The sequence below is a fragment of the Pleuronectes platessa genome, chromosome 16 (assembly GCF_947347685.1).
Source record: "Pleuronectes platessa chromosome 16, fPlePla1.1, whole genome shotgun sequence".
Classification (NCBI taxonomy): domain Eukaryota; kingdom Metazoa; phylum Chordata; class Actinopteri; order Pleuronectiformes; family Pleuronectidae; genus Pleuronectes; species Pleuronectes platessa.
In genome coordinates, this window is record NC_070641.1 from 23,707,330 (window position 1) to 23,732,043 (window position 24,714).

The window sequence follows — 24,714 nt, forward strand, 5'->3', positions numbered from 1 at the left end:
ATGTCAACACGACCGTCTCCTCGGTTCTTATGAATCCTGGCAGATAATGAAGCTTCATGCCACAGATACAGATCCATGGAGGAACAATCTACCTTTGCAAATCTATAATAAAACGTGATATCACAGCTTTTCTTTCAATCACGTCTCTGAGCTTCAACGCTGAGACAGAAAAACTCATTTTCTATTCACAACAAGTCCCGAGCTCCACTTTACGTAACCTCTACAATATACATGGAGACTGCAGCTCCACTCGCTCTGAGATCGTGAGAGAGAGAGAGAGAGAGCTGAGTGACACCAGAGAGGAGTGAGTCATCATATCGTCCACAGAGGGGGGGGGGGGGGGGGGGAGAGAGAGAGACAGAGGAGAGAGAGAGAGAGAGAGAGAGAGAGCAGAGTTCTACTACATCCTCAATTAAACTGAAGCAACCTATTAAAATAAAAGCTCTGTAACTCAGCTCGATATAAAGCAACCAAACAAACACTGATGCTTTTACTTTGAAGACAAATGACTTTATTAAAAAAATGATCTGAAGCTGTCGAGGACGTCACGTTGTTAAGCCAACACCCCCCACTGCAGGGGTCGCCTGTTCATTCACATTTTATTAATATTGAACTTATCGTGGGTCCGAACTCGACTCTGCACTTTCTTTAGCTTTTTAAAACACAAGTGTGAAGGAGATACGACACACACAGACACACACACAGACACACACACACACACTGGGACCCACCTCTGAGAACATGGGCAGCTTCTTGGCGAAGTCGACCACGCGTGTGATGGCGGGGTCATGATCTTGGTGAACTCGCCGAAAGCCTCCAGGTCGACCTTGTCCCCGTCGGAGGTGGGAACCATGGGACCCTGACCGATGTCGTCCGACTGAGAGACACAAGCACACCGGGAATTGAACCATCGACCACTGACATGTCCCACCCGCCTCGGTACAGTACAGTCTGTACATTTCACAGGTTGTTCCAATGAGACTGGATTCAAGAGAAGTGAGAGATTTGTTGAAACACACCTGAAATTTGAAAGATATATTGACTCTAGACTTTATAGAATATAAATATAGATGTGTAGAAATAGAGTAAAGTCTAGATATTCTATTTGTAGACTCACGTACTCGTCTGTGACAGGAAGTGGACACACAAGGAATTCCTAGATTATTAGATGAGCCGTGACGCAGAACCTGACATATGAGTTGAGCCTCAACATGAATGTGTGTCTTTGTTTTTGTTGTTTTGAATCTGACAACATCGATGTCCTCAGTCAGAATGTGACACACAGACGGGGACAGGAAGTGAAAAGCATTCAGCCGCGACAGGCCTGAGGTCAGAAGTTATCTGATTATCTGAGAGGTTTCCACTCGGAGCCGCTGATCCCTGTCCTGCTTTGATGGAGCGGGGAATTGAAAAGCTACAGAAGACGGGAAACAGCTCGAGGCTGACGTGAAGAGGGTTAGGGTTAGGTCTCTTTGGTTAACCCCTTGTGGAATTAGCCTCAAACCCCATTCCGGTCTTAATGCCCCCGAGGTGACGATTGTGCCTGATGGTGCAAATACTACACATACCAAGGAAGGTATTGGAAGCACTCTGCCGCCATCTAGTGGTCGAAGTGGATAATACATACTAGCCCCCTGGGACTGTGCAGCAAAGTTATTTTGAGGTATTAACCTGTATTTTAAATATTGTGATGACAGAACAGCAATGATTGTACAGAAACATATGTTGTTATTCAATTTCAATCAAAAGCAGCATCAATCTACAAGAGACTGGAACATTTGTTAAATTAAGGTTATGCCCCATTATGCCTAATGTCGCTAATTTGCCCCATACCTTAATTTTATATCGACTGTAAATGCTGTATTGAAATTAACAATCTCCACTTAATTTAGCATCTGTATGACAGCCAAAAACACAAATAATGTTTTTTTTTCTATAATGGGAAATGAATTCAGGCAATAAGGGGTTAACAACAGGGAGAAAATTATGAATATGATAAAAGACGAAATACAAAATGTATAAAACAACAAATGGACAAGAGTTGAACGGTTCTTGCTGCAGTTAGAAAAGTCTTTGGTGTCTTGCAGGAGCAGTTTTGGATCATCTGTGTTTTGTAATTGACAGTGAGGTCATTTCAATTTGATATGAAAGTCTTTAAATGTTTCCTTGGACGCCCCCCCCCCCCCCCCCACAGTGGACAGAACCAGTCCCAGTATAAAGCTCAGAAGACACTGGAACATCTGTCGGCACTTGTTCTCCTCTTTGTTCACCTCGGACTCACCGCAGCAATTTTTCATCCCAAAAAAAATCTGTATATGACTTTTTCTATTTGCCTTCATGAAAACAGTTGCCTGGTAACAGTCATGTGACCTCGGCCTCAAGGTTACCGCCGACACGTGTGCGTGTGCGTGTCAGCGACCACGTGCACGTGCGGCGCCACAGAGAGCAAGCTGCTGTCAAAACTGTGTTCGCTGGAAAAAGAAAAGAACTCTCTCTCCTTCATGCGACAGCTTGATTTGTGAAGTGGAAACAACTCCCAGCTTCTGGAGGGACGAAGACTTCGGAATAACGAGAAGAACATGAAGAAGAAAAAAAAGAGCGAGAGACTGAAAGTAATTAATCTAAATCAGAACGACAGATCCAACGAGATCCAGACGCCTGGGAATGAAAATATGACAAAATGAATTACTTTGAATGTGTTGTAATGTTTTCATGGACGAGCTGGAAGCCGTACTTCTCACAGGACAGTGGAGAGGGTGGAGTTTAGAGCTGCACTGAACTCTGGGTAATCTCCTGACCTCCTCCAGAGGAGCTGGATGTGAGGACGTGAGTGAGTTTGTCGTCAAAGGGTTTGAAACTCACCAGGAACTTGCGCTTCTGCTTCCAGCTGGACCCCTCGGCGTTGGTGTGCCGGTGGGCGTCGGTGGCCAGCTTGATGAGCTCCCACTCGGCCGTGTCGGGCTCCGGCCTCACCTGCAGCGTCCGCACCATCTCCTCCCGCTTCCGCTTCTCCCGGTTCTCCTCGATCAGACGCCGCTTGGCCACGCGCTTCGAGTCGTCCAGCACCACTGGGGGGGGGGGAGAGAGAGAGAAACACTCACTTATTAAAATCAGCTGTTTAATCTGGTTTCTTCTCATATTCAAACTCAGGAAACTTTCACAGATCAGAAAGTTTCACGTGATTGATGCTTTTGTTTCCTCTCGTTTGAGTTATTGTAATTTTCTCTTCACCTGCCCAAGCAAAAGTGAATTACATCTTGTTAAAGGATCACGTGACTCTGATTCCAGTAAATCTAAAAGTTGATTTTAAGATTTAAGTGCTGACTCTAAAGGCCGCTCTGATATGTGAGTAAGTTCAGGTCGTAACTTTTCTGTTAGAAACTCCTCATCTCTTTCTAGATCCCTCGTAACGACACATCTTCACAGTTGTGTTATCACCACAGAGGGGGAGGAGCCAGGATTTGTCTGAGAAACAGTTTTTTTTCTTCATAATGACTTTTAATAATTAATAATGACTCTTAACGGCCCGAGTGACGAACCTGAACCGACGGAGCTATCTGTCATTTACGCTTTGTGCCTGGATGACTTATTCAGAGAGAGCTTTTAACCACAGTGTCATCTCTCTGCTCCACGAACTTTTAACATCGATCACTTCCCGTCAGCCTCACATTTCAGAAACGTGCGGCGGCAGAATCGTGGTCGGAACATGTGACTTCTCGTCTTCGGTGTGAAAACTGAAGAACAGACGGATCTGAGAGAAAAGTCACTGGATTTAAAAACATTCTCAGAACCGAAGCCGGACGACCTTCAACACATATGAAGTGTGATATTGAGCGGCGGCTGCAGGAAGGGGGGGGGGGATTGAGCCCTGAAGGCCAGAAGGATAAAACAGAGCTTCATCTGGGAGCTGCTTTAGAGAAGCTGTGCACGAGGCTGCGTCCTGAACATTCAACACCAGATTAATTCATCTACACCTCCTCTGAAGAGATATCGACTTTATGTTGCACGTGTTGTTAGTGCACGTTGTATTCTGCATTGTCTCTGCTTGATGGAGATCTGGGTTCGTTTTTAAAAAACAACCGGGGCTTGAAAAAGGAAATCAGTGTAAGTCCTCTGAAGTCATGAGACGGTTTGAGTGTGTGTTGTTAATGTATCTGTTTATTCATTATCAGGATTCCAGTGCAACACAAAGAAGCACCGCCGCTTCACTAACTCAAATTCAAGCAACACAATGAATCAAAGTGCTGGAAGTGAAGTCCAGATGTTGTGTGTTTGTGTTTTCATCAAAACGTCCAGAGGAGAAGAAACCGTTTCCTTTATCTCCCCGAGCAGATATATAAATTAATATCCGAGGTGTAATGAGCTGATGTTGGAATGTGAGCGTGTGCTCTGCTCTTCATCTCGGTCGGGTCCTCGAGGCAGAGGAGGAACCCGTGAACAGACGGACCACAGACCAATGTGTCCCGTCCTCCCTGTGCTCACTGACAGTCAGTGCTTTGTCTCTAGCAGCTAATCACTCGGCTTCGGAACATCTGCTACAGACGCTGCTCACATTTTACAACAAATTATTCTTTATAAACAGTCACGAGTGCTGAGAGCTTTTTTTTTTATATAGAAATATAAATAAAACCTCTGTTCCACGTTAGCAGCTGTGATGTTGTGTCTTCGTTCTGCTAATTTCAACACAACGACAAAGTTAACAACTCAATCAGTCTGAAGATGGTGTTTTCAAACAGAAACAGGAAGACATCGTTTCCCAGTGGACACGGGGACTGATCCCAGTTACTCAAATAATATCTGGTGTCCTCAGTTGTATGATTGTAACAGCAGCTGTTAGCAAAGACATCAGGGTCAGAAGCACCTGTGATGGATTCTCCATGTTGTGTTCTGCACTGGTCACGTGACAGGAGCCTGACGAATCAGAGAAGGCTACGTCGTGACAATAATGAACCAATCAGAAAGAGTTTCATAATTTCCAAAGTATCACGGACATCAGACGTCTCCAAAGGCTCTTCAAAGAAAAACGTAGTTGTGCGGATGAAGCTTTGGTTTAGTGTGTACTTGATAAATGCATAATATTAATATAACGTATTAATATTAGCTAACAAAAGCAAATCACAAAGTACAACCACGGTGTGACACATTTTGCTCAACTACCAAAACAACTTAATGACAGGAACCATCTTAACGTGTTCTTGTTAGTCTGGCTCCCGTCCCGTCTGTTAACGTGGAGGAGGCGGGGTTTACCACCAGGCAGCTCTGGCTTCACCTGAACCTCATTGTTCTCTGTGTGAACACGAGTGTAAGTGGTGAGAACACATGAAGGCTCATTAACTCACAGTCCATGGCCATGCCCACAGAGATGCACTTCTTGAAGCGGCACAGCTGACACTGGTTGCGGGTGATCTTGTCAATAATGCAGCAGCCTTCATATTTACAGGAGTAGGCCGGGTGGAGGTTCTTCTGGATGGTTCTGCGGAAGAAACCCTGGAGAGAGGGAGGGAGGGAGGGAGGGAGGAGGGAGGAGGGAGGGAGGGAGAGAAGGAAGAGAAGAGCCCATTCAGTGACGGAGGTGAAATTTAAATTTACCATAACCTCAAGATTAAATCCACCAATTAAATGTTCTTGTGTTTCTTAGCTGCAAAACAAGTGGGAGGGGGTGGGGTGTGTGTGTGTGTGTGTGTGGGGGGGGGGGGGCAGATCACATGGCAGGCTGGTGATTTCATGGCAGGATCCTGCTTAACAAGAGCGGTTAAGTAATGAAGCTCTGGCCTGACTGAAGGTCTCAGAAATAGATTTGACACGAGACTGATGGAGCAGCAGACTTCTCTGTTGAAGCAGGAAAAATCTCCATTTTGAATTTATGATATAATAAACTGCTCAGAAAGAATGAAACACCTTCTGCTTATCGGTCTCTGTCCATCCATCACTCAATAATATAACACCGGTATAATAACACCTGTACTTTCATGTACTTTCTTCTTGGCAGGTGTTTGATTCATAACAACAGAGCCACCAGTAGAAGGAGCTTTCCAGAGTTACCAGTGCTAACTGGTTTGTCCCTCCAGGAGAACACAGGTTAGTTAGAACCTGTTCTTTCTGTCACAGGTTTGATTCCCATCTCTGTGATCTGTCACTTTGAGAGCAGGACTTCAACTCTTACACTCAGAACCCGCCGCTTGCACTCAGATATAAACCCTAATAAGTCAATGACAATTCCCCGGCCAATCGAGGACCAGATTAAGTGATGACCAATGACATAAAAGACAGAAAAGCTTGATTCATTATTAACCATGTTCAAATCATTCCTGGCTGCTCCCAGTTCAGAGACAGGAGATGTGAACCATTCTCTCACTGGTGCAGATTGTGATCTACAGCTTCTTCCACCGATCTCCATTCAAGCTGCTGTTTAACTTCCATTGAAGCCCGAGGACAACAGACCGTCTGTAGCGTGCTGCTCCTTTAGTTAAACTGGAGTTTAGCTTTAGAGAGAATACCTGATTAAATAAATGTTCATCATAACAAACCAATGAACTTCATTATGCTGAACACAGAGGCCTCTGATTGGTTAACTCCAGCAGGAGAATGAAGTTAAACACAAAGAGGCTTCAGTGAGTGGACGGATCTGATCCAGTCACAGCTCCGGCTGCTGATCTCAGAACTGCACAGGTTCTGTTCTGTGAGTCCAGGCTTCAGGGCCAGATTAAGATGCTGCTGCTCCAGGACCAGTTATATATATGAGCTTTAAATCACATCAGAAGTTCAGTCTCCTTCTAATCTTCAACACATTTATCGGCTTCTTGATTCATAATTCAACTCATGTTCAAATTCTCCTTTGCATATTTGTTTATGTGCACTAATAACTTGTCACACACCTTTCCATTGCATCCCCACACTCTTAGTGGGTATAGTATTATATATTTGATTTTTAATTCGGTTTATATGGAGCTGTGTGTATTCTCTCTTTCTTATTCTATATTCTCTCTGTTCATATGTTCTTATAGATGAAGATGAGTGAAGGTGTCTGTTGCTCGTCTGTACCTTGCAGCCCTCGCAGGTGATGCAGCGGTAGTGGTATCCCGTCGCCTTGTCCCCACACACCACACAGGGCTCGTCCTTCTCCAGGTAGCTGGGGATGTAGCCTGGAGCAGAGACGCTGAGAGCTACAGGAGAGGAGAGGAGGAAGAGGAGGAGGAGGAGGAGGAGGAAGAAGAGGATGAGGAGGAGGAGGAGGAGGAGGAGGAAGAAGAGGAGGAGGAGGAGGAGGAAGAAGAGGAGGAGGAGGAAGAAGAGGAGGAGGAGGAGGAGGAGGAGGAGGAGGAGGAGGAGGAGGAGAAGAGGAGGAGGAAGAGGAGGAGGAGGAGGAAGAGAAGAGGAGGAGGAGGAGGAGGAGGAGGAGGAGAAGAGGAGCAGAAAGTTATGACAGGATCCTCAAAGAAGCCCCTGTGCATTGGGCCCCAGGAGACTGTGATACAGGATGGAAGATAAACGACTGCACACGCAGCTTATGAGGTATTTATACACATATATTAAATATAAATACATTATACATCAGGACTCTACATCTGCTTATTAATTCATTTCTCTGGAGAATTGAAGAGTTCTCTTGATACTGGAAACTGGTATTCACTTTAAACTCTAGTCTCTCAGCTGTGGTCCCCACCCCCCCCATTCAATACCCAATAATATTTAATACAGAACTCAACAAGTTTTTGTTAATATTCCGACAGCATGTAATTGCACCATCACACACACACACACACAAACATATACATTCATGAGCCGATCCCCTGATAATAACATGATCATTGAGTTATGACTCAGTCTAGTGTGAGAAAGTTTCTGTATTTTATCAAATCAAAGATCGACTTTAATGGTTTAATGAACCGTGTAGAATCCATCACAACTGTTAATTATGTCAGATGTTTAATTGGTTAAACAATTAACTACTTTAGTGGTCGATCCAGTTCTTTTCTATTCGTTTGTTTTCTATGAAAACTCCACGTCCTGAGTGAACTTTCCTGTTTGGTAACAAATGTAGAAGTTCAGAGCTCTGAGCCGCGGTCACCGGGGGGAACTCATCTGGGTCCAACAAAGCTCCGAGGGGAGAGATGAGATGTTGAGTGGGAGCTTATCATAGTAATGAGTCCTGGGGGGGGGGGGCACAGGAACCTGTCTGAGGCTGAGTTCACTCGATTGTTTGGAGGAGACGGACACACTGGGAGAGAAGACGAGTCCTTACCAGACATGCTCTTCATCGAACACTGGCTGTTCTTCCTCTTTCTCTTCGGCACATCTGGCCACCTGAGGAGGAAGAGGAGGGAGAGGAGGGAGGGAGAAGAAGAAAGGGATTTTTTAGATTAACAAGTCGAGTAGTTCAACAAACAAGGAAATTCTAAACATAAAAATCCTGTTTCCCGGAGATGCATTGAAATTGTGCAAAATATGAACCGGGGTTTATGATTGGATTGAAGTTTTGAAACTGCAGCTCTGCTTGATAATTGTCCAAATCTTCCGGTTTAATCCACTTTCAGCACATTTCATTACTAAAGATCCTGAATGTGCTGCGGTTCACTAGAAAACTGAATTATACATAACAGGATAAAAACTAATAAGAAGGTTTTCAGTCTCTACAGAGGAAACATTTTACCATCAGTTACTCACAGGAAGCAACAACAAAAGAGATTTTAAATAGATGAAGAATAAAACTGTTGAAAACATTACGTGGAGAAACCATTATATAAGTGGAAGACTTATTCTGGAATTAGGAAATTGGAAATATACATATTTTTTGCATTATGTTCTGATGATGATATTTATATTAGTTTGAAGTTCCAGTGATGATATTGAAATTAAATGAATTGTGTGGCGGTATATTTCTCTTTTCTTTCCGTTAAGGACGCTTCAGTGTTTCCTCTGCTAAAGGAGACAAGTTAGGAAGCATTGAATCTCCTTTCCTTCTCATTTAGAGAATTCAAGCAGCTCTTATTGTGAAGGCCCCTCAATCAGGAACCTTCCTTATCAAAATAAACCCATGTGACACATTCATGTGATCTGAGTTATTGCTTTAACGCTCATAGAGACATGAATGGACACATAGAGACATGAATGGACTCAGAGACAGTAGATCTGTCATGAAGGGACACGTCCTGGCTGCAGATCTCTTCTTCACATCATCAATTCATCGTGAATCCTGCTTTTACTTTTTCCGAAATTCAATTTTAAATCACATATCCACACTAACTCACAAGTACACACACACATACACACTCCAGATGATATATAATTCCATCCCTTGTCTCACACACACACCTCCATCCCTCCATTTAATTCATATCCTTCCTCTTTTCTCACTCTCTGAGGACTGGCAGCAGATTTGGATTAAATGTCTCCCCCATGTCTGTCTGTCCTCTCCTCTCTCTCCACCTCCTCTCTCCTCTTCCATTCCTTTCTTTCTTCCTCTCTCGTTCCATCTCCTCTCTTCTGTTCCCTTTCTTCCTCTCCTCTCCTTCTCTTTCCTCTTGTGTCCTATTTCCTCTCGTATAATCTCCCACTTCCTCTCTCGTCTCCAATACCTCCTCTTCCTCTCCTCTTCCTCCCTCATCTCTCATGTCCTATTTCCTCTCGTCTACTCTCACACTTGCTGTCTTGTCTCCTCTCCTTTTCTTCTTCCTCCTTTCCTTGCATTGCATCCTCGCCTCTCCCTGCCCTTCCCTTTGTTTCCGCTCCTCTACTCTCCTCTTCCTCTCCTCTCCTACCCTCTTACACTCCTCTCCTACCCTCTTCCTCTCCTTTCCTACCCTCTTCCTCTCCTTTCCTACCCTCTTCCTCTCCTCTCCCCTCCCAGCCCTCTCCTCTCCCTCTCCTCTCCTACCCTCTTCCTATTCCTCTCCTATTCCTCTCCTCTTCATCTCCTTTCCTACCCTCTTCCTCTCCTCTCCCCTCCCACCCCTCTCCTATCCTCTTCCTCTCTTCCTCTCCTCTCCTCTCCTTTCCTTTCCTACCCTCTCCTCTCCTCTCCTATTCCTCTTCCTATTCCTCTCCTCTTCCTCTTCCTCTCCCTTTCCTAAACTTCCCTCAGCAGTATTAGGTAACACCCCCCCCTCCCTTTCCCCTCCGTCTCGCTGGCTGTCAAATCTACTTTCCTCTTCCAACATAATAAAAGGGGGGTGGAACTCCTCCCATGTCTCTGGGTTCTTGCAGCTCTTCACGCTTCAGCAAACTTATTAATTTTATTGCAGTGTGGTCAGACAGTAGCTCGGTGGGAAGCCGTCTCCTCTGGCTGGAGAACAGAACGTGTTGCTCTACGACACAAACCTCCTCTCACATGTCTGCAGCTAGAAACAAACCAAATCTTCAATAAATGATATTTAAGCTTCTTGTGTCGACGTTGATTTATCGACTTTCTGCATCATCACATCAGGGAACAGATGAATGTTACAGGAGGTGTGGGGGGGGCTGGTTTATATCATTAATGCAAACACATCAAATGAAATGATTCTTTGTTGAGAGACGATGGAAACTGCGCAGTGCAGAACATCCAGTCGACACCAGAACAAGCTGAAAACACAGCGTCAGACATGATTTGATCTGCATCAGCATCAGTCACTAGAAACATTTCCTCCTGCTGCAGTTTCCTTACATCAACCATGTGAAGTGGAACACAAAGCAGCAGCGGCTCCTTGACTTCACACAGAGCAGTTCCTAATTATCAGACTCTATCAGTGGCAGGGAGCTCGTTAAGTAACAGGAGCCTAACGAGCTGCTCTCTGGGGAACAGACCGAGGATCAGACTCCGGGTTGGACAGAGGGATCGTCCTCCATCAGCCTCTCAGAGACGCTCTGTGAGTCTCAGCATCAGAACGTCTCTGATTCTTCAAAGTAAAACCTCCGAGGAATTCATCAAATATTTCAGTTCAAAGTTTATCGACCGTGAACGAGCAGCAACGTGCACGTCGTTGTATTTGTTGAAACGTGCTGAAATGAAATCTTTTATTTCTCTCTATGTTATCTTGGTTGTATTTGTGTTTACTTTCTATTAATAAAGTTTATAAACTGTAAAAATATCAAAACCTCAATTACATTTCTTTGTCCTGAAGGTTTGATTATGACATTTCAAAGAACAAGTATATCCATGGTCCTGATGGGTCGGGCTCTGACAAGCAGAGGAGTTATCATCAGGGAGCAGCTCTGTCCTCAGAGCATCAGCTGAAACATCATCAGGTGGAAGAGGCTGTGTTTATAGAGTCATATCCATACATTATGGCCTCATAACCCCCCCCCCCCCCAGGCCACATTTATATCAGCTGATTGTCGGGCTGCAGAACCTCCTCCTGCACGAGTCACATTTCAGAAACACATTGTGCTGCTTTCAGGGACTTTCCCTCTTAACGACTTTAGCAGAGAAAAGAAACAACAAATTGGCTTCATACAAAGAATCATGTGAATAACTGGATTATTGGTTTTATCAAATAAGTCCTGACATGTTATTAGATGAAAGTGCTATAATTGGATAATCTCTGAAAATCCAATTTGTGAAAAACTGTTCTGAGCAGTAATCAATTTGTGTGATAAACGGCGAGGACGTGGAAACAGAGACCGAGAGCTGATGTGTGGACTCATGGCACCCCCCCCCCTCAAGTCGATGCATGTGAACAGACACGCACACGCACACGCACACGCACACACGCACACACACACCAACCTGTTGATGCAGTACGGCTGTAAGATATGCATGATGCTGCCTGTGCAGGAAAGTCCAGAAGCAGAGAGGCGTCCGCCGGCAGCAGCGTGCACAGTGCACGTGTCCCACCTCCAAGTGTCCCACCTCAAAGTGTCCCACCTCAAAGTGTCCCACCTCCAAGTGGAGCAGAGCAACAATAGTTCCTCTTCTCCAGCGGAGGAGCTTTGGTTTCCTGTCGCTCCTCAGATCCCCGGCAGGGCAGAGGGAGTGAGGTCTATCAGCTGTCACAGGGAACAGCGGCTCTCACACTGGCTGCTGGGAGGAACAGCCACTCTGTTTATCCTCCTCCTCCCTCCCTCTTTCTCTCCCTCCCTCCCTCGGTTGCTCAGGTCCAGCCCCCCCCCCCCCCCCCGTCTCCCTCCCTGTCTGTGTGTCTGTGTGTAGTCTCTGCTCTCCGTCATCACAACACAACTCATCATGCTCTCGTCTGCCTCGTTCTAACACACTCGCTCTCTCTCTCCAGGTTCACTTCATCTTCCTCCTCTCTTCTTCCTCTTCTCTGTCACCTGTCATCCCTTCTGATACTTTCATATTCTACTTCCTGTCACTCGCCCTGCTCCACTTCCACCTCTCTTCTATTTCGCTCTTTTCGTTTTGTCCCACAGGAGAAAACAAAACAACAAACAAACAAACAAACAAACAAACACTGCCGCTCTGCATCTAAACTCACTTAAGCTCTACCGCTGACTCGGTTACATAAGAGCAGCTGAGACGAGTCCTGTGAGGACACAGATCCCAGCTCATCGATTGAATTAGACTGGTCTGGGATCTGTCTCTGTGTCAGCCACAGTCAGAACTGTAATGGGAAATACCTGAGCAGGAAATATAGAGTTTCACTGACAGCAGCTAAAAATAGATCAGAAGGAGGCAAGAGCTCAGAGCCAGAGGATGACTCATGTTGTACTGATGGAATTAGAGATGGGGAGATGTACTGTACATCCACCGGAGTTTTTAAAAAGACGGTTGAGCTGTTCTCAGACCTGCTCTGACCTCCGGGTAATCTCCGGACCTTCTCCAGAGCGGCTGCAGGTGAGACACGCCCACTTCTGAGAGGAAAGCTCCGGACCTTCTCCAGAGGGGCTGCAGGTGAGACACGCCCACTTCTGAGAGGAAAGCTCCGGACCTTCTCCAGAGGGGCTGCAGGTGAGACACGCCCACTTCTGAGAGGAAAGCTCCGGACCTTCTCCTGTCGGCTCCAACGTAAAGTCTCTGGTTCATGAGCTCATGAGAGGAACGAGCCGGATCCTCTGGAGGATTCACCGCGGAAAAGAAAATGCAACATCTGCTTTTACATGATGATAAAATATGAATCTATTATCATCGGTGCAGACACAGATTCACAGGAGCTGATGGAAACAAAGCAGGAACTCTTTACTCATAACGTGAGAGTTCAGGAAATCAGGTCGTTAGCGAACTTGAGTAATTTCTAATCCTGTTTCTATATCCTGAAGGTAAAACATGAAAACATCCCGATTCTGTGGATACAAATGTTTTTATACACCGAGTACTAGTGTAATGTGTACTTTCTAAAGTGGTATTTTGACTTTTACGTTTTTCTTTTAGTATTATTTTCGTATTATTTGCAAAGTATCACAAAAGGAAATTTCAGATTCACACTCAGAACGGTCTCAGACTTTTCTCCAGGTCACGTTCACACCAGTGATGTAACGCGTGTGAATCTCTTCTGGTCACTGGGACCAACATCTGTCTGAAGCAACATCTGGCCTGACAGAGCGTCTCAAAGTTTGAGAATAAAGAGCCGCTGCTCGTGACGTCAGCAGAACGTCGGCTCTGGAAACCGGAGCAGCCGGAACCAATCCTGGTTCTCTGTTCTGTTGGCCGGAGCCCGACTTCCTGCCTCAGATCCCAGATCCACAGCTGTGAGCTCAGATCTTCAGAGTGGATCAGGTTCTCCTCAGCTCCTGTTCCATCTTAATGAAGGAACGTCCACCTGCCTGGTCTGAACATGGACGAGCAGAACATCAGAACAAGGTCCAATCAGCTGATATTCTCTTCATTCAAGTTCTGTCTGGTTGTATTTGTGTTTTCTTTTGAATCCTAGTGACTGATAATAAACTGTAAGGTGAGACCTCCTGTATAAAAAGCCTCAATCACATTTTTTCAAGGATTTGAATTATTATAATAGATTTTTTAATATTTAGTTTTGTAAATAAGCAACGATTAAACCTTCATCATTAAAACGTCCCTGTCGTCCCGTGGTTTTTATTTTTGGGACATCATAACAAAATAGTTATTGATTAATGAGGAGAAACGTTCTGTCAGGTGACATGACGCCAGTCGACAGCTCTATGTGTAGAACCTGAGTCCAGCTTCTGTGTGACCCAGCTCTATGCAGCGAGCAGCACATAAACTTCTAAAATGTCACGGATGAAAAACTGGATGAAAACTTGAGAAATGTCAAGTGAATAAAAAAACTTTCTTTCCACAAATTATTCAAACTGAATCGACACCAGTCGCAAAGATCATCACACGTTAGAATCCTCACCTCAAATCACATAATTCCAACTTTATTAAATAACTTGAAACCTGTAACACTGTTTGACTCTCACACTGAGTTCGCTGCTGACCTCAGCGTCTCTCGACACACGGCTCAGAGCTCGTGAAGGGACGAGCAGCTGATCCTGAGTCTGCTGCTGCAGCTCATAAACTCACTGTACGAGCACAGAGAGGTCGTCTGAGGACGAGGACTCAACGAGAGGCAGAACCTCACCAACCAGCCGAGGAGGGAAAAACCCATTAGTCCACTTAGCTCAGACTTTAGTCGGGTCACTAGATCTGAGGACTACAACGCCCACAATGCACTGCTGCAGTCCAACGTTAGGATTGTTCTCTGTCTTGTTTTAGCTCATTAAACTTAACCTGACTTTTGGAAAACAATAGAGATGGATTCTGTTTCATAACTTAATGAAAACTCCAAAGACTTCAGCTGACGGGGGGGGGGGGATCAAGCTGCAACTTCCTGTTTCGGGATGTCAGAGCTTTTCTATCGTTGTGAGTTTTAGTTTCAAAATCATTATACGACAAAAATAGATAAATATACCGAGACAAATATGTTTGTTTTGTTCTTGTGATGCACGGAAACTGTGATTTATGTTTTTAGAATAAGAAATCAAGGCTGAACACACACAGACTGAAACACAACAGAGACTCAGACACACACCCAGACAGACACACAGACAGACACACACACGGCAGATTCTATTTCCGTCACCTTCTCCAGGCGACACAAAGCTTTGCAGCATCTCTGTGAGTGCAACGCGCGTGTGTGTGTTTACCCAGAATGCTCTGTGACTCAGAAATCACAAAGGGGAGGGGTCAGGGCATGAGGCAGCGCTCACAAGAACACGTGCATGGTCAATGACACACTGTGTGAGAAACACACACGCACATGCGCACAAACACAAAGCAACAATCCCCTGTTGATGTCACATATTGAGGCGTCCTGAGCTGTCCTCTGCTTTCTGTGGCTCCATCTGCCCTCGCTGCTCCTAATCCAGCTCTGTCCACTGCACTAATCCACACACACACACACACACACACACACACACACACACACACACACACACACACACACACACACACACACAAAAACACTTATGTACATCCTAAATAAAATACACACCCCTCCTCTCACACACAATCTCACAACCTCAGAGTAAAGAGGCTTCAGCCAAAGATCAATTATCTCCCCAGGTAGATGCTGCTTGAGTTGTGTTGTGTTGTGTAACATCGCACACGACAGCAGCCCGATGGTGAATCTGAAGGTCGTTGAAAATCAATACAGCTCTCTCTGCTGTTAGCATGACGGAGCATGACGGAGCATGACGGTGCACGACTGCTTCTGATGATAGCAAAAGTTTTAAGCTCAAAATAATTGATATTTGTTCTTTCTCTCTGAAGAGTTGTGGCTTTTTTTCAACACAACTGAATTGTGGCCTGTGCAGCTGCACTCACAACAACTCCCTGAACAACCTGAGATGTGTTGACTGATGAACTCACGTGTCAAAGCAACAACAGCAGCAACAACAACCACTCTCTGGGTTCTTTAACTCCATCTCCTGGAAATCAGCATTTATTGCAACATGAGTTCTAACAACAACAACAACAACAACAACAACATGAGGTTTATAATATTCTTCAACTTCTCATCTACACCTCGTTCATATTTAACTTCTGTCATTTCATATCATCGTCCATCTTTTGTGTTCAGTCTCAAAACAGATAAATGTCACGAGTTGAGTTTGAATCTTTTTATTCTTGTTTCTGAAAAATGATTTTGTCGTGACATGTTTTACAAAATGTATTGAAGTGATTACTGTGTATTTATTTCTTTAATATTCACCACTATGGGGATTAAACTTTGCTAAGCATCGTCTCACAACTCAGACAGTGCGTGTGTGTGTGTGTGTGTGTGTGTGTGTGTGTGTGTGTGTGTGTGTGTGTGTGTGTGACTCCACGTGCCACTGAGACAGAGCAGCACAGATGGCAGCGTGACAGAATGCTCTAACTCCCTTTTACCTCTCCCAAAAAACTCTGCTTCCTCCCCCTCTTTCTACCCCCCCCGCCCCATCCCTCCATCATCTCACACCCCCCCCCATCCATTGATTTATTTATATAAAGCTTATCCAGCAGAAGCACTCGTCTTCTCCTTCTCTGCTCTTCCTCCTCATTAAAGCTTCTACTGGTGAAATGTGCTTTGAAAACAAAAAGGTGCTGGAGCTGCTCTGCATCTTTCATCCATCAATCTGTCCATCACGGCCCGCGGCTACTCTCTCCTCTGTCACTGCTGTCAAAGCACCGCTCGCCTGTGCTTTGATGAACACACACACACACACACACACACACACACACAGACACACAAAGAGAGAGAGAGGGGCAGGACAATCCATCACATTCCATTCAGCCCACAAACAAACCCCCCCGTCCGTCTCACCCTTTCTCGTCCCCCTCTGACGAGTTGCTATCCTGCTTGTTGGACATTGGCTCCATTCTGCCTCAGTACCGTCCAGCGGCCAATCACAGGACAAGGAGGCGGACCCCGGCCTCGCCAGCCTGCTCAGCATTCGCCGCCGGCGCCTTCAGTGGACACGTGAGAATCTAGGAGGAGCATGGTGGGCGGGACGTCGGAGGAAGCAATACAAAGCTGGAGGGGAGAGAGAAGAGACACACACACACACACAGACACACACACACACACAGACACACACACAATGTCATTAACATTCAACCATTAACATATTACATTACATTTTGAACACATGCATTAGTCCTGTCAATCAAGCAGATTTACAGGAGCCATGTCAACAGTCAGAGTTTGAACACATGATTCAACACATTCATTTTAGAACAGCGTCTGATTATTATCTTCATCAACATTGAATCTGCAGATTATTTTACATATGTACATTTAATTGTTTAATCTATAAAACAAATGCTCATCACGATTTAGTAAAGAACAAGTTTCTCTTCTTTTCTGATGTCATCAGTTCCATTAGTTTAAGGCTGATTAGTTATTAACTGTAAATCACCAGAGGAGTGATGTTTAGATTAACGTGGTCATTTAGTTATTAGACGTCTCATTTAATTTTAAGGCAAAACCCATAAAACATCTTTTCATATTAGAGGATTTGTTGTTTTTTAATGTGGATGAAGTGAAAACAATAATCTGAGTTTGACTGTTTGAACGAAATATAATATTTTAAGACATCTTAATTAATGGAATTTTATAATCTCTCAATTATTATCAGAAAAGATTGGGAAAATAATATGATTAATTAATAGTGAAGAAAGTACCAAATTCTGTATAGTGATTTTAAACAGAGAAACAGAGAGCCCACATTTTTCTTGATAAATAACTTAAATATTAAATGTTAAACATCTCCAGTGTTTATGTTGTGACGCGGAGGGAACAGAGCCCGGCTGCACTTCCCCAGTCGGGACGCTAGATGGCATCAGAGCGTGAGAGATCACACACGACTCAAACCCTCGTGACACACATCTCAACCAATCACAGCTCGTTTACACTGAGGCCGCAGATGTACACAAGGTAAAGAAAACAGGAGGGGGGGGGGGGGGGGGGGGGGGGGGTATATAATGTACATAATATCTATAAATTCAGGAGAGTTTGCTGCGTGTTTATTGGACCATATGATTTTGAGATATTTGCATTTAAAATAATAACTGAACTCCACAGAGCACTGAACACGACTCTGTGGGGTTCAGTGGTTAAATACCAATACTTCAGTTTATGACGTGTGTGAGTGTTTACTCGATTCAGTTTTCTACCTTTTCAAATTTGTAACTTAAATGTTTTCAAACTGAAATGAACAATAACAATTAATTTGCTGAAGTAAGAAAAAATAAAGAATAAAAAAATACTTGAGGGGGGGTAAAGGAGGAGATGAGAAACACACACCAAACACACACACACACACACACACACACACACACACACACAGTTGGTGTAAACATCATATGGGCCAATGGGTCAGTGACAACACAGATCAATGTACTGTCTGTTAACTACAGACAGATCAGTACATACACTAGGACGTACTGTACCAGTCTGTGTGGAAACCGGACATGCAAGAGATTATATAAAACTATTACAACACACACAAGAGCCTACTTACTTACTCACTGTCTATTTAACCACCACACACACACACACGCACACACACACACACACACAGACAGACACACACGCTGTAGTCTGTCTCAGAGTCGGAGGTTTGGACGACGTCCAAGCTGATTAGATGGAGAGAAAACACAGCGTGATCAAAGATGACCGTTTCAACCCGGCTCCTCCAGCTCGGTTCTCCTCCAAATTGCCTCCCTCTCTCTCTCTCTCTCCTACTCTCTCCCTCTCTCTTTCTCTCTCTCTCTCTCTCTTTCTCTCACTCTTACAATTTCACCATAAGCCCCATTAATGAAGAGAGAAACCAGGAGGACACACAAAAGGACGAGAGACACAGTGTTGCTCTCATTGAATCTGAAACACAGCGTGAACATGTTCTTGTTTCTTTTCCAACATCCAACACTTCCTCTGCTCCGAAGATAATGATGTTAAATCCTGAATCTGTTCATTTCACTCAGATCAAAGTATTTTACACCTCAAGCTTTAATTCATATCACCTGATCTCTGAATGTAAGTTAAAAAAGATTCGCTCACATGCACAGTGAAGTTAGAACTTCATTCTCGAACCCGACACACATTTAAAATGAAGACGGAGAGAAGTGAGGCTCTTACAGCTTCAGAAAACCTGAAGCTGACATTTGAATACCTTTCATTTCAGGGGGTGCATGTTAAATATGGGAGATAGGACCGGAGGACTGTATACAGTTCATATTAGCTGATGTGAGTTCGGCTGAGCTAAGTAACGTAGCAGCAGATCTGTGGATCTGACAGGAGGGGGGGGGGCAGGACTTAGTGAGTCAAGGAAAACAATTAGGATGTTCTGGGCTTAGATGATTGTCTCAGAGCAAGGAGCTAACGACCTGTGTGAAGCTCCAGTGTGACACCGTGCATGTGAATCCACAGACGTGCACGTGTGAGATGTTCTGAGAAGAGTCGTGAGCAGGACTCATCCTCACCCACGACTTGGTTCCACTGGGACTAGTTCACGTTCAGCTATGAATAGTGAAACTGTGAAACCTCTGATTCCAGTTTGACTCCACTTGTTTTCACAACCTGGTTTAGAGACATTCTGATTTGGGAACCATTCCAAATCTAAAGCTGTCCTCAGGATCCATGTTGACTCAATCACTCCTAAGTCAACGTTCCACTAGAGCCAGGTCGGGACCTTTCACCAGAGTCACAGCAGACCTGTCCCACAGTTTGGGATCTGATCACTGCTCACAGTACACTTCAAAGTAATATTTAAAACCTTCATGTACTAATATTTGATCGAATGAGAAATAGAAACTCATTTGCAGTGAGTTCCAACTTGTGAGGATTGAGAGGATTCCAGGTATAGGCTGGATCTCCAGGAGGAGGAAGAGGATCCAGACGTACAGGTTAGATCTCCAGGAGGAGGAAGACGTACAGGTTAGATCTCCAGGAGGAGGAAGAGGATCCAGACGTACAGGTTAGATCTCCAGGAGGAGGAAGAGGATCCAGACGTCCAGGTTAGATCTCCAGGAGGAGGAAGAGGATCCAGACGTACAGGTTAGATCTCCAGGAGGAGGAAGAGGATCCAGACGTCCAGGTTAGATCTCCAGGAGGAGGAAGAGGATCCAGACGTACAGGTTGGATCTCCAGGAGGAGGAAGAGGATCCAGACGTACAGGTTGGATCTCCAGGAGGAGGAAGAGGATCCAGACGTCCAGGTTAGATCTCCAGGAGGAGGAAGAGGATCCAGACGTACAGGTTAGATCTCCAGGAGGAGGAAGAGGATCCAGACGTACAGGTTAGATCTCCAGGAGGAGGAAGAGGATCAAGACGTACAGGTTAGATCTCCAAGAGGAGGAAGAGGATCCAGTGTATAGGCTGGATCTCCAGGAGGAGGAAGAGGATTCCAGAGGTAAAGGTTAGATCTCCAGGAGGAGGAAGAGGATCCAGACGTACAGGTTAGATCTCCAGGAGGAGGAAGAGGATCCAGACGTACAGGTTAGATCTCCAGGAGGAGGAAGAGGATCCAGACGTACATGTTGGATCTCCAGGAGGAGGAAGAGGATCAAGACTTACAGGTTAGATCTCCAGGAGGAGGAAGAGGATCCAGAAGTCCAGGTTAGATCTCCAGGAGGAGGAAGAGGATCAGGACGTACAGGTAAGATCTCCAGGAGGAGGAAGAGGATCCAGACGTACAGGTTGGATCTCCAGGAGGAGGAAGAGGATCCAGACGTACAGGTTAGATCTCCAGGAGGAGGAAGAGGATTCCAGACGTCCAGGTTAGATCTCCAAGAGGAGGAAGAGGATCCAGACGTCCAGGTTGGATCTCCAGGAGGAGGAAGAGGATCCAGACGTCCAGGTTAGATCTCCAGGAGGAGGAAGAGGATCCAGACGTCCAGGTTAGATCTCCAGGAGGAGGAAGAGGATCAAGACGTACAGGTTAGATCTCCAGGAGGAGGAAGAGGATCCAGACGTACAGGTTAGATCTCCAGGAGGAGGAAGAGGATTCCAGACGTCCAGGTTAGATCTCCAGGAGGAGGAAGAGGAGGATTCCAGACGTACAGGTTAGATCTCCAGGAGGAGGAAGAGGATCCAGACGTCCAGGTTGGATCTCCAAGAGGAGGAAGACGTACAGGTTAGATCTCCAAGAGGAGGAAGAGGATCCAGACGTCCAGGTTGGATCTCCAGGAGGAGGAAGAGGATCCAGACGTCCAGGTTAGATCTCCAGGAGGAGGAAGAGGATCCAGACGTACAGGTTAGATCTCCAGGAGGAGGAAGAGGATCCAGACGTCCAGGTTAGATCTCCAGGAGGAGGAAGAGGATCCAGACGTACAGGTTAGATCTCCAGGAGGAGGAAGAGGATCCAGACGTACAGGTTAGATCTCCAGGAGGAGGAAGAGGATCCAGACGTACAGGTTAGATCTCCAGGAGGAGGAAGAGGATCCAGACGTCCAGGTTAGATCTCCAGGAGGAGGAAGAGGATCCAGACGTACAGGTTAGATCTCCAGGAGGAGGAAGAGGATTCCAGATGTACAGGTTAGATCTCCAGGAGGAGGAAGAGGATCCAGACGTACGGGTTAGATCTCCAGGAGGAGGAAGAGGATTCCAGACGTACAGGTTAGATCTCCAGGAGGAGGAAGAGGATCCAGACGTACAGGTTAGATCTCCAGGAGGAGGAAGAGGATTCCAGACGTCCAGGTTAGATCTCCAGGAGGAGGAAGAGGATCCAGACGTCCAGGTTAGATCTCCAGGAGGAGGAAGAGGATCCAGACGTCCAGGTTAGATCTCCAGGAGGAGGAAGAGGATCCAGACGTCCAGGTTAGATCTCCAGGAGGAGGAAGAGGATCCAGACGTCCAGGTTAGATCTCCAGGAGGAGGAAGAGGATCCAGACGTCCAGGTTGGATCTCCAGGAGGAGGAAGAGGATCCAGACGTACAGGTTAGATCTCCAGGAGGAGGAAGAGGATCCAGACGTACAGGTTAGATCTCCAGGAGGAGGAAGAGGATCCAGACGTACAGGTTAGATCTCCAGGAGGAGGAAGAGGATCCAGACGTACAGGTTAGATCTCCAGGAGGAGGAAGAGGATCCAGACGTCCAGTATCTACATGACGTCAGGTTCTAAGCATGAGGAGACGCAGTGTAAAACCCACACGGTCCAGACAGAGAAGGTCACAGTAAAGTGTCATCGTTGAATTACTGAAGCCATCAACTCTTTTTATCAGAGCTGTCATCACCCCCCCCCCCCCTCCTCCTCCCCCCCAGTTCCTTCTTCTGCCAAAGCCCTGCATGTGTTGAAACAGTTTTCTTCACATTCATATTTCAAACTGACACAGAAGTGGAAAGTTCCAGATCCACGTCCTCCCTCCTGGTTTCTGCTCCTCTCTTCCTCCGTCTCTCTCTCTTCCTCCGTCTCTCTCTCTCTCTCTCTCTCTCTCTCCTCTTTCTTTCTGCCCTCGTTCTCTCGGAGCCCGAGGCGTCCCCTCGTCCTCCGCTCCCTCTTCCCTCGCTTCACGTTTCTTTTATTTACAGTAATCATCTGCTCTGTGTGTTCATTGTGTTCCCTCCTCTCATTGACTATGTATGGCTGCTGTTTCTCTGCCAGAGACTGTAATTACCGACCGATGGGAGAGAAAGTGTGTGTGTGTGTCTGTGTCTGTGTGTGTGTCTGTGTGTGTGTCTGTGTGTGTGTCTGTGTGTGTAAATGTGTGGGTGCACACATTTCTCATACAGGAGTGCAGTTGTGTGACATTGTGTCTGTGGGTGTCTGCACAGAAGTGGGTTTTCACTAATGAGGTAGCACGCATGCACACAAACACAAATCTCTCTGAGGTGTGCATGTTTGTGTGGTCTGTGTGTGTGTATGTGTGTGTGTCCAACTGTGTGTGTGATTGCATCAATTCTAATATCTCTATGTACATCGTTAGTAGTAAAGTAGTAGAAAAGTTTGTGTATTAATAAAAACTAAATGTGCCCGCTGCATGGGCGGTGCCCGCTGCAGGCTGTCGTCTGATTGGCTGTTCTGCTGCTGCTGATGACGCTCCAATAGAACCCAACGTAAACAGAGGATCCAGGTTAGTTTCATGACGTCCAATGAGACTCCAGCTGCTCATCATCAAGTCACATGACAGTATCATCTACATTAGAGGGAGACGTCAGGTCAGCTGATCTCTGAACGTGTCAGTGACTCCACTACAGACGGCTGATTGCTCCACCAGCTGAACTGACCTGAACACAGTTTATTGAATTACTGGATTTTATTGGAGAAAGACTTTCCCTGTGATGACATGAAGCTGACCCAGGATCAGCAGAAGACGCCACAAAGTGACTTCACATGTGAGAGTGGGTGTTAAGTTGCTTTCTAAGCCGACACGTCTCAGAGTGAGGAAACACACGCAGGCGGATCCAGGACCTGGACCCTGATCCTGGACCCTGATCCTGGACCCTGATCCTGGACCCTGATCCTGGACCCTGATCCTGGACCCTGATCCTCTGAGACGTCCGGATGCATTAAGCTCCGCCCATCAGCTCCTCCACAGATTAACAGAATATAAGAGAATCTCAGATTGAAGCTGAAACTTCAGATGATTTACGTCCTGGATTCACTTTAGTGGGACTTTCTAGTGTCCTTGGTCCAGAGCTGCAGACGTTCATACACATGTTCTGTTCAGTCCTGTTTCTATTAATCATTTGGTCTATAAAATGTTTTGTTCCATAAATCAAAGTTTAATTTACACCAGGAGAGAAGGAGCTGGATTCTGCATTTGAACTTGTTCTTGCTGACCAAGACAGTTTGGATTTTTATTGTTCATAAAAGCAAATGATTTACAACGAAAGCAAAAGGTTTAAACTATCAAATGTTTTTATTTCATGTCTCCTTCTGCTTCAGAGGCTGAGAAATTAAAGTGTTTGTAAATGTTGGTTCGTCATCTCTTCAGAAAAACCCTCAGATCACAAGTGATCGTTTTCAAACACTTCAAATCAAGAGGCAGATTGAATTCTGCATCTCGACTCAACGATCATAAAAAAGATGAAAACAAAAGACATTTTCTTTCAAGTTAAAATTGGAAAATGAAAATGATTCATTTCCATTTTGGTCCAGGGTGTTAACGAGCTCACGTGCACTGTGAGACCAACATAAAGCAAAGAGTGACCTTGTGAGATCAGAGCCCCCCCCCCCTCAGTCAGGGTGAGGGCAGCCAAGAATGTGGGCCATGGCTGACCTTCCCTTCGCCTCTCCTCCCTGTTTATATGCAGAGCGACTGCACCCCCCCCCCCACCCCTCCTCTCACTATTGATGTTCCTCCTCCAGCAGAAGCTGCTGCAGCTGCATGACTGACCCGTCTGAACTGAGGAGGGCTGCTAACGAGTTATGATTCTAATTAATTCAACCACATCGTTTAATGTAATTTCTTCATTTTAACTCAGGTTTTTCTTCTGCTCCATGTTGAGCTGCTCTAGCATCAGACCGGTGACACTGTGGGAATGTGGTCAGATCAAATGAAGGTTGTATTTTGTACGAGTGGAGAGATGTAAACATGTTTGTATGTTGTGGCCCTGATGAGAGAAATGGACCAACAACACTTTTCACTGGTGAAGAAAGAAGCTGAGTCGCTGGGAACAAACAGTTCAATGTCACTTCCTGTTTCTGTTCCTTTCTCCAACAGCGATGAAATGTTGTTGTGTTTATTAAATGTTTTTGTGTTTTCTAATATTTTATATTGTTGTTTTTCTAAAATGTGTTTTCTTAATAATCTTGTGTTTTCTACAGATGTTGCAGAGTGTCAAATGTTTTATATACACACACAAAATCTGCAACTTCAAATCCAAAATGTGTTAAAAAT

At 45.3% G+C, this 24,714-nt stretch overlaps 1 protein-coding gene across 1 annotated transcript in view; it reads right to left on the minus strand.

The window, feature by feature from the left end:
- LOC128459064 (thyroid hormone receptor alpha-like) overlaps positions 1–24,714 on the minus strand; it is a 46,679-nt gene that overhangs the window by 11,114 nt on the left and 10,851 nt on the right. Inside the window, 5 exon segments of the mRNA XM_053444167.1 lie at positions 2,863–3,068; positions 5,340–5,487; positions 7,042–7,163; positions 8,243–8,304; positions 16,698–16,907. Of these exon segments, the coding sequence (XP_053300142.1) occupies positions 2,863–3,068; positions 5,340–5,487; positions 7,042–7,163; positions 8,243–8,304; positions 16,698–16,753 (594 nt within the window). The 5' untranslated portion in view covers positions 16,754–16,907.